Source organism: Mandrillus leucophaeus, unplaced genomic scaffold (genome assembly GCF_000951045.1).
Source record: "Mandrillus leucophaeus isolate KB7577 unplaced genomic scaffold, Mleu.le_1.0 Scaffold501, whole genome shotgun sequence".
Classification (NCBI taxonomy): Eukaryota; Metazoa; Chordata; class Mammalia; order Primates; family Cercopithecidae; genus Mandrillus; species Mandrillus leucophaeus.
This window is the reverse complement of record NW_012105377.1, coordinates 1,681,067-1,694,668: the sequence shown is the minus strand read 5'-3', so window position 1 is coordinate 1,694,668 and position 13,602 is coordinate 1,681,067. Positions and strand designations below refer to the sequence as shown.

General features: G+C 33.2%; 1 protein-coding gene across 1 annotated transcript in view; it reads left to right on the top strand.

Annotated features, from left to right (window-relative positions):
• Positions 1-13,602, top strand: part of LIN28B (lin-28 homolog B (C. elegans)) — a 143,931-nt gene that overhangs the window by 4,588 nt on the left and 125,741 nt on the right. Inside the window, exon 2 of the mRNA XM_011996086.1 lies at positions 8,916-8,964. Within this exon, the coding sequence (XP_011851476.1) occupies positions 8,916-8,964 (49 nt within the window). The remainder of the gene's footprint in view (positions 1-8,915; positions 8,965-13,602) is intronic.

Here is a 13,602-nt window from a genome sequence, read left to right as displayed (position 1 = left end):
CGGTGCGGGCTCCTCTGGGATGCACGGGGCCGTGCCACCAGGGGGCGTGCGCACCTCCCTTTCGCGCTCCGCAAACCGAGCTGCTTTGTACCGGGCAGGCGTCGGGGATCGTTTTTGCTTCGGTATCGGTGATGTAAATTCATGAATTAAAATTAAGGATTTTGAAAAGAACGGGGAACAACGCACTTGGATTTAGGTTGTTTTTGAAAAGGAAAAACCAAAGAAGAAATGATACGTTTGCAGGAGCATTAACTGACTACTGACTGGAACATTTGGATGCGGGTGCTTTATGAGGATTTGTACTCCAAAAACTTTTTTTAAAAATTGCACGTTGGTAAATATTGAGTGTTTTTGAGTAAAATCTAACAGTATGTATTTAGTGCCCTTATTGCGGAAATTTCTTAAATGTAAGTAATAGTAAGTCCGCCATTTTGAATTGTTTCATGTAACACAGAATGAAATCTTAGGTGCCTGTGTTTTCTTGAGTTCCCTTCAGTTCTTTGTGGATTTGTTTTCATCGGTAGGTTTTTAAGATTGCCAAGTATTACTGTTCATGGACCTAAATTCTCCACTGAAGATTTTTATACGTATTATTGTTAATGCAAGGGAAAAATAAATTATGCTCCTATTCTATTGTAGTTTTTTATTTCTCGATCGCAAGTACTATGGAAGTGAAAATTACACCTGACAACTAGTGTTAGAATGAATTTAAAACGTTTTACAACGTTGCTGGAAAAAATACGACGTAAAGTGATTTTTACTCTAATCAAGAAAATCTTAATGTTTCATTTTTTGGGTGCTAGTTATTACCATATTTACTTAGATGATAATGCAAAAGTGCTTTAAAAAAGCACATTTTTACGTCCAACAATAAGTACAAAACATCGCAGTTTTATGAAAGCTTTCAGGGAAATTTTAAAAGTTAAGGGTGAATTCTTGGAAATATATGCCAATTCGTATGATTTTAAAAATATAAAATTTGCTATGAAATTTATGCCATTTTTTTCTTCTGCTGTGAATTTGCATAGATTTTATAGAGAAGTCATATGATAAATTAACAAAAGTGAATGTAATAATCAGTATTCCATTTTCAATAATAATTACACCCTTGTCCATCTTAGGGAAAGTTCTTGCTTCCCAAATTATTTGTCTTTGCAGTGTGCCTAATTTCCTACAGAGCTTTAGAAATGAAACTGATACAAGGCCTCTTCTAGCACCTAGTGGGAAAGGAGCTATACTATCAATGAATAAAAAAGTTTTATTTGACTTTTCCATCTTACAAGTAAGATCAGCTAATCTTTGCTTGACAATATAGGGTCATAAAAATTTAAGGAATTGGATCGGGTTGTACTGCATATTGGTTGTTGGTAACTTTATAGCTGCTTCTCAATTAATAGATCTGGAACCAAATGATTCAATAATTATATTCTCATTAATCCTTGTCAGACTGTATGGTGTCTTATTATTATATTCTCTGCTAGACTTCTTTTAGAAACAATAAAAAGTTTGTTGTGAAATTAGTCAGGATTTAAATTTAAAAATCGCTAGGTTGTGAGGCGAGATATGTCAATCTTATACTTTGTAAGGGAAACAAATCGATATTTAAAATAGTAGTGCTCAAAGTCAGAGTGCTCACAGTCAGAATAATTTTTAAGTGTGTTGCACATGTAAATCCCAAAATACAGTGAATTTAAGTTTGGCTTTTTTTTTTCTTTCCGGTTTACTCTGAAGAAAGAGAAGACTAAACAGATCTTAACTGCCTAAAAGTTTGATAATGCTTGGTATCTCATCTGGTAACATTATTAGGGATTTGTGACACACTGCTGTCATAATTTACAAATCATGATTAAAGGAAAAAAGTAAGTTATTAAATAAAACATGTATGAATAACAGTCTTCAGATGTGAGACTGATGTCTCTTTAAAAATAATTGAAGCGCCAGGCACAGCTACTAAATTTGGGGACTAAATTAGCAAGTTCAGGTCAGGAAATGATCTATAAACATTTATCTTAATCCAAAGTTGAATTGATTTAAAAAATGAAACATGGGCATACAGAGATGAATCAATTTAGAAGTAATTAAATTATTGATTATGAAAGTGGCGTTAAAAATTTTTGGACAACTAAAGGGTTTTCTTATTAAGTATTTTTTAATAGAATTTAATTTTCTTTTAAAATTCTCAAATACTCAGTTTTCTTGTTTAAATGCTTTTGAATCTGTACCTTATTTTCTTGCCTTTTAAAGGGACTATATTTTCTTTACAAATAGCTACTGTTTTTGATGAACCACAAAGTAAGGAATTTCTAGCTTGCCAAGAACAATGGAAATTCTTTACATTCAAATACTTAAGGTTGATTTATATGAATAAGTCTTGAAATATATGAAATACAGAATCTTATTGTTTTGAGGAACTTTGCCCACCATGTACTTGTATACATGTACATTATTGTGTTGGATTTCTCTGACACGATGATGCTCGACAAAGTCGCTGGCCACAGTGCTGAATCAAGACAGCCATATTGGTCCCTGCTAAATCTGACTGAAAACTGTACAGTACACAGAAATTGTGTAGGGATTCAAGTAGCATCGTGACTACAGGAAATATATGCATATATAGTTCATAACTACTTTTATTTTTTTGCTTTTCACCTAGTTGAATTGGAATCATCAGAAATTGTGATAGAGAAATGTTATCCCTGAAGTATATTAATTTACTGTGTAACATTGATTTTGAATAATGTCAGTAAAATCAATAGAATCAATGCTAGAGGTTTTCTCTTTCTTTGAAAGCTGCCACTTGGAGATGATGCCAAGATTTTTAAAACCTGTTTAAGCAACTAGTTATTTAACTCAAACACTGTACAGTTTTAATTGACACTACCCGTAAGGTAGAGTATGAACTTGATATTTGCAGTTTTTGATTTAGGTTCATATTCTGGCACTATCAAAACCAACATCAAAATATGTGATATCAAACTTAATCAAATTAGAAATCATTCATGAAAAAAATTCCACTTAAAAACATTAAATAATTTTTAAAATAAGAATATAAATTTTGAAATTATAGTGATATTGACCTGTCATTTGGGGGAAATTTTCTATTGTTTGAAACAGGACAAACACCAGGCTTTCACTGCTTACAATATTACTGTGCTCTACGTTATATGAAATGAGTACTAGTATGAAACCATTGTATAAATTACCTGAAAGGAATGTTGTAATACATTTAATATATCAGTAAAAAGTACTATTTTAAGCATAGAACATTGACATGATTCTTCTAAAAATAGAATGGGTTGATATGCAGGATCATCAAATTAAGGGTCAAAGGTGACAAATCAGGACAAAGGGCATGCAGCTCATTTTCAAGCAATCAGTTTCTAGTTTTTTCTTAGCCGAACAAAAGCTTAATTATATGGAGAAAAAGACTTGATGTTGAATGGCCAGTTCTAATGGTGGAAAAACATGTTTACAATTTTCTAGATATTTTCAAATCAGTATTTTACAGACTTGTTTGGAAAGGCAAGAGCTGAAATGCTACTTTTATGTTTTTCAGACATTTTTCTATGTATCATTTGTTCAGACTTTACAAAAACATTTTAACTAAAATACTCTAGACTGTATAGGTTAAAAATAGATATTTTGTGGATTTAACATTTTAGAAAAAATCTGTAAATTATGTTTTATCTTTTGTATTAGTCTGTTATAATCTCCTCTGTTAGTTAAAATCCTTTTTTATTTGATACATCAGTAGGTCACCCCGTGTTGTAAGGATGAATACTTGTAAAGTGTCTCTTTATCTTTATTAAAATGTTTATTGAAAATATTTAGAATACACTAAAAGTTCTCATTTAGTTGTTAATCTCTGGTGATGATATAAATTTTGAACCATTAATAATGTTGTATATTAAAACTTAAAATGTATGTCAATAAAATTTTCTTATTATTGTAATTAAAAGAAGTGTTCAGTTTTACCTAAAATCATTTTTGTTTACTGTATCAAAAAGCCACTTTAAAGTTTTGTCTTAAAGTTATGGTGGGCCTTCAAAGTATATGTGATTACCTTTTTTAAGGCAGGAATTTTGCCATTATTTTGATCTTTTTGATCTGAAACCACTAGAGCTTTCTTTTACTTTTCTTTAATGTGATCTAATAATGACTGGGCTGTGAGCTTGATTACATAAAGCTATTATTTCATATTGGGAAATACAAACACATTAGCAAAACTAACTGTGCTGTGGTTCAGCTGTATTGTAGCTTACCTTTAAGCTAAAGAATTGTGTTTACCAGCTGCTATCTGTGCCATAATATTGCCTTTAAACAATTTTGAAAATATGCCAGTCGTCTCAAATTATTATTCATTTGTTTTTATTTTCCAAAATAATTCTTTTTATTACAGTATTTGAAGAGAATGATAGAGCTGTCCATATCTTATATGAAACCAATAAAATTTATAATTGTAATATGGTTGAGAAAATTAAGTTTATCTCCATGATTCAGCAGTGCCAAAATACTACCCTACAATTTAAGGTTGAGTGTTTCATATGATATATTATAAATTAAGTCATATACTTTATAAATACAAGAAATAATGCAACTTTGAGCTTTTTTTCCTAATATAAAATTTTCTCTTCTCTTGGTAATTTTAAAAATATTTAACCGAATGTGAAGCTTGTTTTCAAACTCCAATAGACTAATATTTTTAAACTGTACAAAGTCATGTGTAACTATTTCTCTTACTTTTAAGTAGATTATTTTGTTTAGATTTTCTGTTCCTGTGTATGATTGAGGGTACATTAGCAACATTTCCAGCTACATCTATGATTAAAGTAGGATGTTCAGTTAAATTGCAAAATAATTTATCCTGATTTTACTGAGGCAGCATTTGAATTTAGTCTGTTGACTAATTGCAAATAATTACAGTAAGGTTTTTAATAGATATTAAATGTTTGTTTAAAGGACAATGTAAGGAAACACTTTCATAAAGCACCGGCATTCACTTCAGTGTTGAACTTTCATGTTTAATATTTTATCTGATGCGTATGTTATATTTTAAGTTATAGTCAATTTAAATCAGTATTGTACTTTGGGTTTTACTCTGGTGTTACTGTAATACTAATATGTTTGCTATATGATTTTAAGTAGTGTTATTTTAAAACGTTTTCTCTTGCTAGGAAAGAAAAAATCTATGTTGCCTTCTAAAGAATGTAGTTCAGTGATAGTTGAGACATACTGTAGATTAATTTTTCTTTGAACCATAAAGTGAATATTTATTATAGTAAGTTATAATCTAATTTACACTTATGTTATTTTAGAAAATACCATAACAGATACTAAAAATTATCTTAAGTATTTTTTAAAATGTTGAAAAATTCTGGAGATGAGAATAAGTAATGAAATAATTTTTCTTATTATGGTGAATACTATTCCTGATTGTTAAATCATTTTTGCAACTTTAACTTTTGCATTTGTTAGTATTAGAAGTAAAAGTTAGCGTGATGTGAATTGAAATAAAATTGTGAGTAATGTGAAATGTAGTAGTATTTTATTTTTATTCATCACTTCATTTCTCTGAACTTAACAGCTTGGCAATTTTTATTTTTATTTTTTGAGACAGAGTCTTGCTGTGTCACCCAGGCTGGAGTGGAGTGGCAGGATCTTGGCTCACTGCAACCCCCGTCTCCCGGGTTCAGGCAGTTCTCCTGCTTCAGCCTTCTGAGTAGCTAGGATTACAGGCATGCATGACCATGCCTGGCTAATTCATGTATTTTTAGTAGAGATGGGCTTCACCGTGTTGGCCAGGCTGGTCTCGAACTCTGGACCTCAAGTGATCTACCTGCCTTGGCCTCCCAAAGTGCTGGGATTACAGGCATGAGCCACCGCACCAACTGGCAATTTTTGAATGAATTACAATATATAATTCATAATAGCAATCATTTTCCTTTATATTTAGTTAGAACAGTGGATTTTAATAATGAATAATGTATAATTGTGAAGAATATTGTTATATATTTTAATAGGAAGAAGTGTGAAATCTAAGAATGTTTGTGATGGATACTCCTTATAAGTTAGGCACTTCTATAGCAGTAAGTCATATATTTAAAATAAAATAATTGGAATTATTTTGTATATATGTATTTTATATTTATAATATATGTATTTTATATTTATAAGAGATGAATTGCCTATCCAATTATTTTTTATGAAAAGATAGTTTAACAAAACATTTTGTGTACAAGTCCATTTTTTTTTTTTTTGTAAAAGCCAACCTAGGAATAATAACCCAGGTACAGGAATTCATTGTCATTGGTTCAAAAAATATAATGAACACAAAATAATGCCAGAATTATGATAACGAGCTAAATATACATAGTTTCTCTAATCACAGAGCATAGAGTTCAGTGGGGAGAGAGAACATTTTGATGGACTGTTAAAATAAACCACAGTACACTATTACATGGTAGAGATATTGTATTCAGTATGGAACAGTATGAAAAAGAGCTCTAAGTAGAGATCTAAATGATGAACGGAGATTATTCTAGTATAGGAGCAGAGAAGTCTATTTTGGGATTTCACAGGTTTAGGTTTTTGTTTTCTAAGAAAATGTAATTAACTCTATTAAATAAAATATTTTACCAAAATGTATTAAATACAAGGCCGGGCATGGTGGCTCATGCCTGTAATCCCAGCACTTTGGGAGGCCGAGGTGGGTGGATCACAAGGTCAGGAGTTTGAGGCCAGCCTGGCCAACATGGTGAAATCCCGTCTCAACTAAAAATACAAAAATTAGCCAGGCGTGGTGGCATATGCCTGTAATCCCACCTACTTGGGAGGCTGAGGCAGGAGAATCGCTTAAATCTGGGAGGCAAAGGTTGCAGTGAGCGGAGATCACATCATTGCACTCCAGCCTGGGCAACAGGAGTAAAACTCTGTCTAAAAAAAAAAAATTAAATATAAATACTCATGTATAAAATGTGAGTGGCTGTTTTTGGAGTATTCATGCATTTGAAGAGTTATTTTAACTCCTGATATTTCATTTCAAAAAACAGTCACCTAGAATAAGAATATGAACGTTTAAAATTATAAATATTTTACAGGTTATACCTGTCTCATTCCTGTCATAGTTGTTCAGTCAATATTGGATGGATACATAATAATATCTCTATTTAAACTTAATTCTGTTTTTTCTACTCTTGTTTTTGAACAATTTTAAACCATTAATAGTGAAAAACATTAACTGTGAAATAATTTCATGTTACTTTTCCTTTGAAGTGGACATTACTGTTAAAACTAGTATAACCAAGGACATCATGTGTAAGTTTGAATAGTGAAAAATCTGAATGTTATTATCAGTCAAATTGGCTTTTTTAAGAAAACTCCAAAAGCTAATAGTTAGAGCTCTTGAATTAAACAGCATTATTTAGCCAACTTTCTTGCATTATTTGATTTTGACTTTATTAAACCTACTATGTGTGGTAATTTGTTCAAATTATTTGCAAAGATTTTATGTATTTTTTTTACTAACCCTATCTATTGTATTTACACATCTTTAAAATATGTTGGCTTGAATTCTTCTCTAAATATAAGCAGATAGCATTAAGAATAGGCTGTGGACTATTAGAACAGAAAGGCATAAGCTACGGTTGTGCTGAAATATTTATGTACAATAATTAAATATACTCACATAAGCCAGATGTGCAAAATAAAACTTGATACAGGATCAATGTAAAGGAAAGCTCTATTTCATTAAGTGTCTGTAAAGAATTTTGTTAAAGTTAGGATCTGTCATTATCTTGTGTCTTTTGGTTGAAAACACAGGATAACTGAAGGATTTAATATACAGAGGTTCACGTGCCTTTTGTTCACATTCTTCCTCTATTCTTTTCAAATCTGACTCAGTGGGATTGTCATCCTTTGTAAAAAGAACCTTGGGTCAACATTCAGTAGAACCCTGCACTTGGAAAATTCTCCATTTCCTTTTGAGAAGAGAGATTGCAACTTAAAGAATTTTCACAGAATGGTTTTACTTTTTTTTTGTGAGTTGATATAGTAGGTATAGTGTGTAAAACTTAGTTAAGGAAAGACAACTCTTGGTGTAGCAGGTGAGTGCACGCATGTTCACATCAATCTGTTTTGCAAACCTTAATAACTGACCCAAGGATAAAAACAATAATTTAGTAGTCACCAGGAGTTCCTCTTCCAATCACTATACTTCATTACTATGTGGCCTCTTTATCGCAAGTTTTATTGTGTTGTGGCATCTGCCAATGGATATATTAGAAACATCAGTATTTACTCATATTTAAAAAATGAGAACTGTTTGCTTTTTAAAAAATATTAACCCACTTAAAAATGAGTTAAAATGTGTATTAGATATTTTAAAATATACTTAATGATTAAATGTATTACCATTAATGTAATTTTTCATTCACTTGACTGCAACAGCCCCAATATCAATTTTATAGTATCATTAGATTCTCATGATTTATCTTCTAAAATATATCTGAAAAAAGTCAAATAAGTTAGTTCTTCAAGAAACATGATATTCTAGGTTAAGTAGATTTTAACTGTGCTTGGAAAAAAATGCTAGTATTTTAAAATTACAGTGTAAAATTAAATATTAAAATTTAAACTGCATTGTTCGTGAAATTGGGATCTTTTGACTGCATCTTAATGGTCTTAAATGTTTTAAATGTTCTTTAAATTAGTGTCCTCTACTAGATATAAAAGGCAAGTATATGCCAATTGGTTATCTAATTTTGCTAGGTGAGTCTTAAACTGTAAAAAAAAGTTTACAAGTCTCTTCACAGAGTCTAAACCTGGGCATTTTATTGCTTTCTAATGGCCATTAGGATGAAGAAGAGGCAATTAAATAGGCAATTAATGTAGTACTGACTTGAGCTCTCTGATTTTAGGTTCTTCAGAAGAGGATGAGGTCATTCAACCAGGTTTCATCAGCCCCAGGTTAGTCTTTTTTTTTTTTTTTTTTTAATATTTTGTTTAATTAATGTTTTAAAAGATCAAGATCACTAGAGGCATATGAGAACTTGACAGCCCTCAGGAATTCTCCATCCTTTCTACTTTGGCAAGATGGGTACCAAGTCCTCTTATACTCCAACTCCATCCTGATCACTCCATCTAAAAAACTGGTATTCCCATAAGAATTACGTGGACAACCTCTTCTAATTAACCACTTTCCCCCACCCCCACTTTTAGCAGTACTGTATTTTGTGATTCCTTTTGCTGTAACTCAAGCAACATAGATAATAGATATTTAAATGCTTATGGAGATGAATGAAAAGTATTCATGGCTTGGTCATTTTTGTAACTCCCAAAGTAAAATAGGCACTAACAAATATTTGCTGAATTAAATTAAAAATGGAGACATGGTGCTGTTTTAAAATAATTTATCATAACAGAAATAGCACAATATAATATATTAGACATTTTGAGGAAATTTTTCTTATCCAGGAAGCTCTATCTTGCTTTTCATGAACATATATCAGAATTTGCTCCTCGTTTTCATGCTGCAAAACTGAGTCATTTAAACTTTAATATTTTAAACCCAGACTTTTGACATGCTTTCTTATATTATTAAAATTAACTTAAAAGTTATAACACCATTTTTTAGTAACAATCTTATTTTGATAATAATTTATTACTCTGGCTGGACCAGTACCACTTTGAAGGCATGCATAGGAGCTGTGATATTGCAAAGTATATGAATATTAATAATAACTACAAGTAAAATGTTATTCTGTTATTAAACTTTTCAAATATAGGATTGTGAGTAGCAAGAGGAAAGCAGTAAGGATCAAAAAGTTTAACGAGGAAACCATGATAGGATTTCCATTTGAGAAACTGCTTTTTTTTAGAGTGAATCTTGACATAGAGATGATACTCCAGTGTCATGAAAAAGAAGATTCTCAAAAGTTGCTACAAATGTTTTAGTATACCAGCTAGTTTCCTCTTATTATTGTTTTCTTTTCATTTATTTATGTTTTGTTTTTTTCCCCTTATTATCGACTGCGGTTTTTCGCTGGGGCCAGTTCAGAGACCTTTTTCTTTTCTGTTGGGAAATAATGTTAACACCAATGTGTTAAGTGACTGCAATAAAGTTTCATGTCTGTATTTCCTTGTGATTAAAAAGGATTGGAGGGGAAAGGTACCACTTTCACCAGAAGAATGGTTATTTCTAGAGATTACATTTCAACTTAAGAGACTGAATATTCGCTGGTCCAGTTTCCTCACTTTACAGATGAAGAAACTGAGTCCCAGAGAAGTTTAGTGATTGGCCCAAGACCACAGATTGGTAAATAGGACCATAATTCTGGCCTCCATTTTCTAGCTGACGCTTTTTCTCCACAGATTTGCTTCTCACACATGCTGATTTGCTTCAGGCATCTTTAAAGCCTGAAGATTTCTTTTAACTTGTCTCATCTTTTACCCTGCCACTCTTCTTTCCTTTTTCATTTTTGGTATACTTGCCGTCGCCCTCCAAATAAACCCAAAGGGTAAATATTGAAATAAATACCTGGGAGACAGTCCACATTCTTATTTCAGTTGATTATTTCTTTTGATGAAATAGAACTTTTTAAAAGAATATTTTTATTAATTGCTTGAGGGAGGAAGAAAGAATAGTACATTAACATTATTTAGTGTTTGCTCCACAGACTCATGGTATTTATTGCAAAAAGGACCTTTAAATTAGGAAACATACATGTTCAAGTAGTACAGTTGAAAAATACTTTCATTTTGCAGCTAAAACATGAAGCTTCCTTTTGTGCCATTCTGGGCAAAGTAATGTAAAACTTAGTACTAAATGCTTTTTCTAACCTGTTACTATTCTAATTAAAGTAATTTAAGAAAGTATTTGTTGAGCACAGTTTGGAAAATATTTTTCCTGCTTATTGGGAGAGAAGTATGTTAATGTAGTAGGATTTTTGCTATTCCAAGTTTTTAAAAAGATACTTTCTACAGCTATTATGTATAATTTTTAAAAATAGAGTTAAAAAATACTTTTTCTACAGAATGTCAGTCTTAAAATAATGCTCCTTTTCTGGATTTTGTTCTAAATATTTTGCTGAAACTAACTGACCAAAGAGAAGGAAGCATTTGCAAATTTTGAAATGTAAAGGGTAATTTTGAAATATAAAGGCAAATTTTGAAATATAAAGGCAAATTTTGAAATATAAAGGCAATTTGTCTGGGAAACTTAAAATTTATGCTAATCCGTTTCTGTATTTCCATAATTTTACTTTATTATTCTGGGGAAAGTGTGTTAAGGTATTTAAGGAAAGTCTCAATTTCTAACATTGGACCAATAGTGTGAAGCCAGAGCATTTTGCCTCCAGACAAGGAAATTAAATGAGAATAGAATTTTGCATTTTGGAAACAAAAGCAAAGCGACCCAACTGTAGTCTGAAGTGCCTCTGCTGCAAGACCCACGCACCCAGTCAGGCGCGCCTTGCATTTGACTCCATGTCGTAGGAATGTCAAGAAAGTTACCGCCAAGTGGTTTACCGAAACAGGGTGGAAGGAGTCAGGACAGTTTGCCCGACGGGCAGGTCGGCGGCTTTCAGGCAGGAGAGATCTTGCCAGGGGCAGAGAGAGATCCCGAAAATCGCCCCCAGCCGCGTCCAGCCTCTTCCCGCCGACGTTTTTTCTTGATCCTCCGAAGGCCCAGGGCGACGTTTGCCATCGCGGCTTCCCGAAAGGACGGTGCCGGGTTTGCTGGAAGACAGCTCAGTTTTAGGCATGGCCCAGTGGGGGTGGGGGTGGTCATTTTCTTGGGTTCGGATTCCCTCTCTTTGACTGCAGTTATGTTAGCTTTAGGAGATTCTGGCATCTCATAGGAAAAGGGATCAAAGTATAAATGATACACGTCTGGAAATTCCGTCAAAATAGTAGGCTGTGCATAGTGTTTTTGCCATAGTGGTGAAGGCAGGGGTTTCTTTTGTTTGGTGTTCTTGGGGACAAGATGACAAATGTAAAAGTCCCTTAGTGAGAAATCACCAGCCTTCTTTGGATCTACACCGCTTAGGGAGAGGAGATGGTAAAGTGAGGAATAAAGGGAAAAGTGACTGGGGAGAGAAAGGTGAGAGGAAGCTTCAGAAGGTGGAGGGAAAGCTTAGATCTGCTGGCGCGGGGTCTGGGGTCTCAGGTCTGGGCCGCCTGGGGAGCGACCTGCCTAGAGAGGCGGGTTGCGATGGCAGCGCTGGGCTACAGACCCCGCCTTATTTGCGGGGAGGAGAGGACGGGTGGAGTCACTTGCCGCATTGCCACAGCCCCTCCTCCTAGTTTTAAGAAGAACCGAAGCATTGTTTCTGCTTTAACAGAAGTCACTCATTCCTTATAGTTGAAAACAACGACGGTGGGCTCTGGCACCTCTTTCGGCTCCTTGTACTGTTGGGGGGAAAAAAGTCTGGGAAAACGTGTACCTTGTTTTTTAAATGGGGAAGATTGTGATAGCCAACAGGCATATGATAGGTTATTTCCTTGCTTTTTCCCCCCAGTACATTGACGATTCTTTGTGGCTACTTGAACTCATTTTAAAGACATTTTGAAAGAACTTTAAGTCAAGCTATAAAGTATTTGGCTTTTGCAGGAGTAAAACACGCCTTTTGAGTCAAACACAGGTCTTTCAGGGACTAAAAACAAGTAGGAAATGAGAAAAAAATTAAAACCAGAAGACTTCAGGAAAGTGACAAATTGGAAAGCATTCTAGGAGACTCATAGGACGACTTTATGTGAAAGCAGCACTCTAGGAGCTTTAAGAGCTTATGGGCAATTTATATTTTAAAAGGATCTTAGGCTCAAAAGTTTGGGGGGAAGGCGCAGAAAAGACAGTGCCATATTCTTAAATTGCTGAGTGATTATTTTGTGTTTCTCAATGTGTCTCCTTCCTTTACTTCTCTCCTTTTCCAACTTCTTTGCTTTCTTATTCCTTTTCCCCTCTACCCTTCCCTCGCCTCTTCTCTTCCCCTTTCTTTTACCCTCCCCCAAGGTATGTAAATGCATTTGTCTTAAATTCTTCATGAACGAATTTTAGAGGATTTTTCAGGGTTCCCAGTTGGAAAAAGCCTTCTACACAACTTGAAAGGCTGATGTCCCTCTCAGGAAATGAATGAGTCGATAACCTCTGACACCAGTGACCACTCCAGTGAACCTTACCTTAATTCCACTAATACTGGAGGCCCCCAATCAGGCAAGACTGTGAATCTCATAACTCTACTGTACAGTGTAGTTCAGTTGTGGTATTCCACACTTTGCATCCACATTCAAAATAAATTTGAATTTCATCAAATTTAACAATAAACAGATTCTGGATCTACCTACATATTATGATTCTGGTTTTATAATGACTAAACTGTTTTCTAATTAAAAGCAAACTTAAATGAATATTTTACAAAGCTAAACTATACTGGCCTGTGAATTTTGTGATCATTACTTTTATGTAAATAATAGCACTTTACCTCAATTTACATGAATACTTTCTGAGATTTTTTTTCCTCTGATACCGGATGTTGATTTTTTAAAGTGATTATTAAAATATGAAAAACATATAAATTACTTTCTCGATTTCATATTATGTCACAAGCT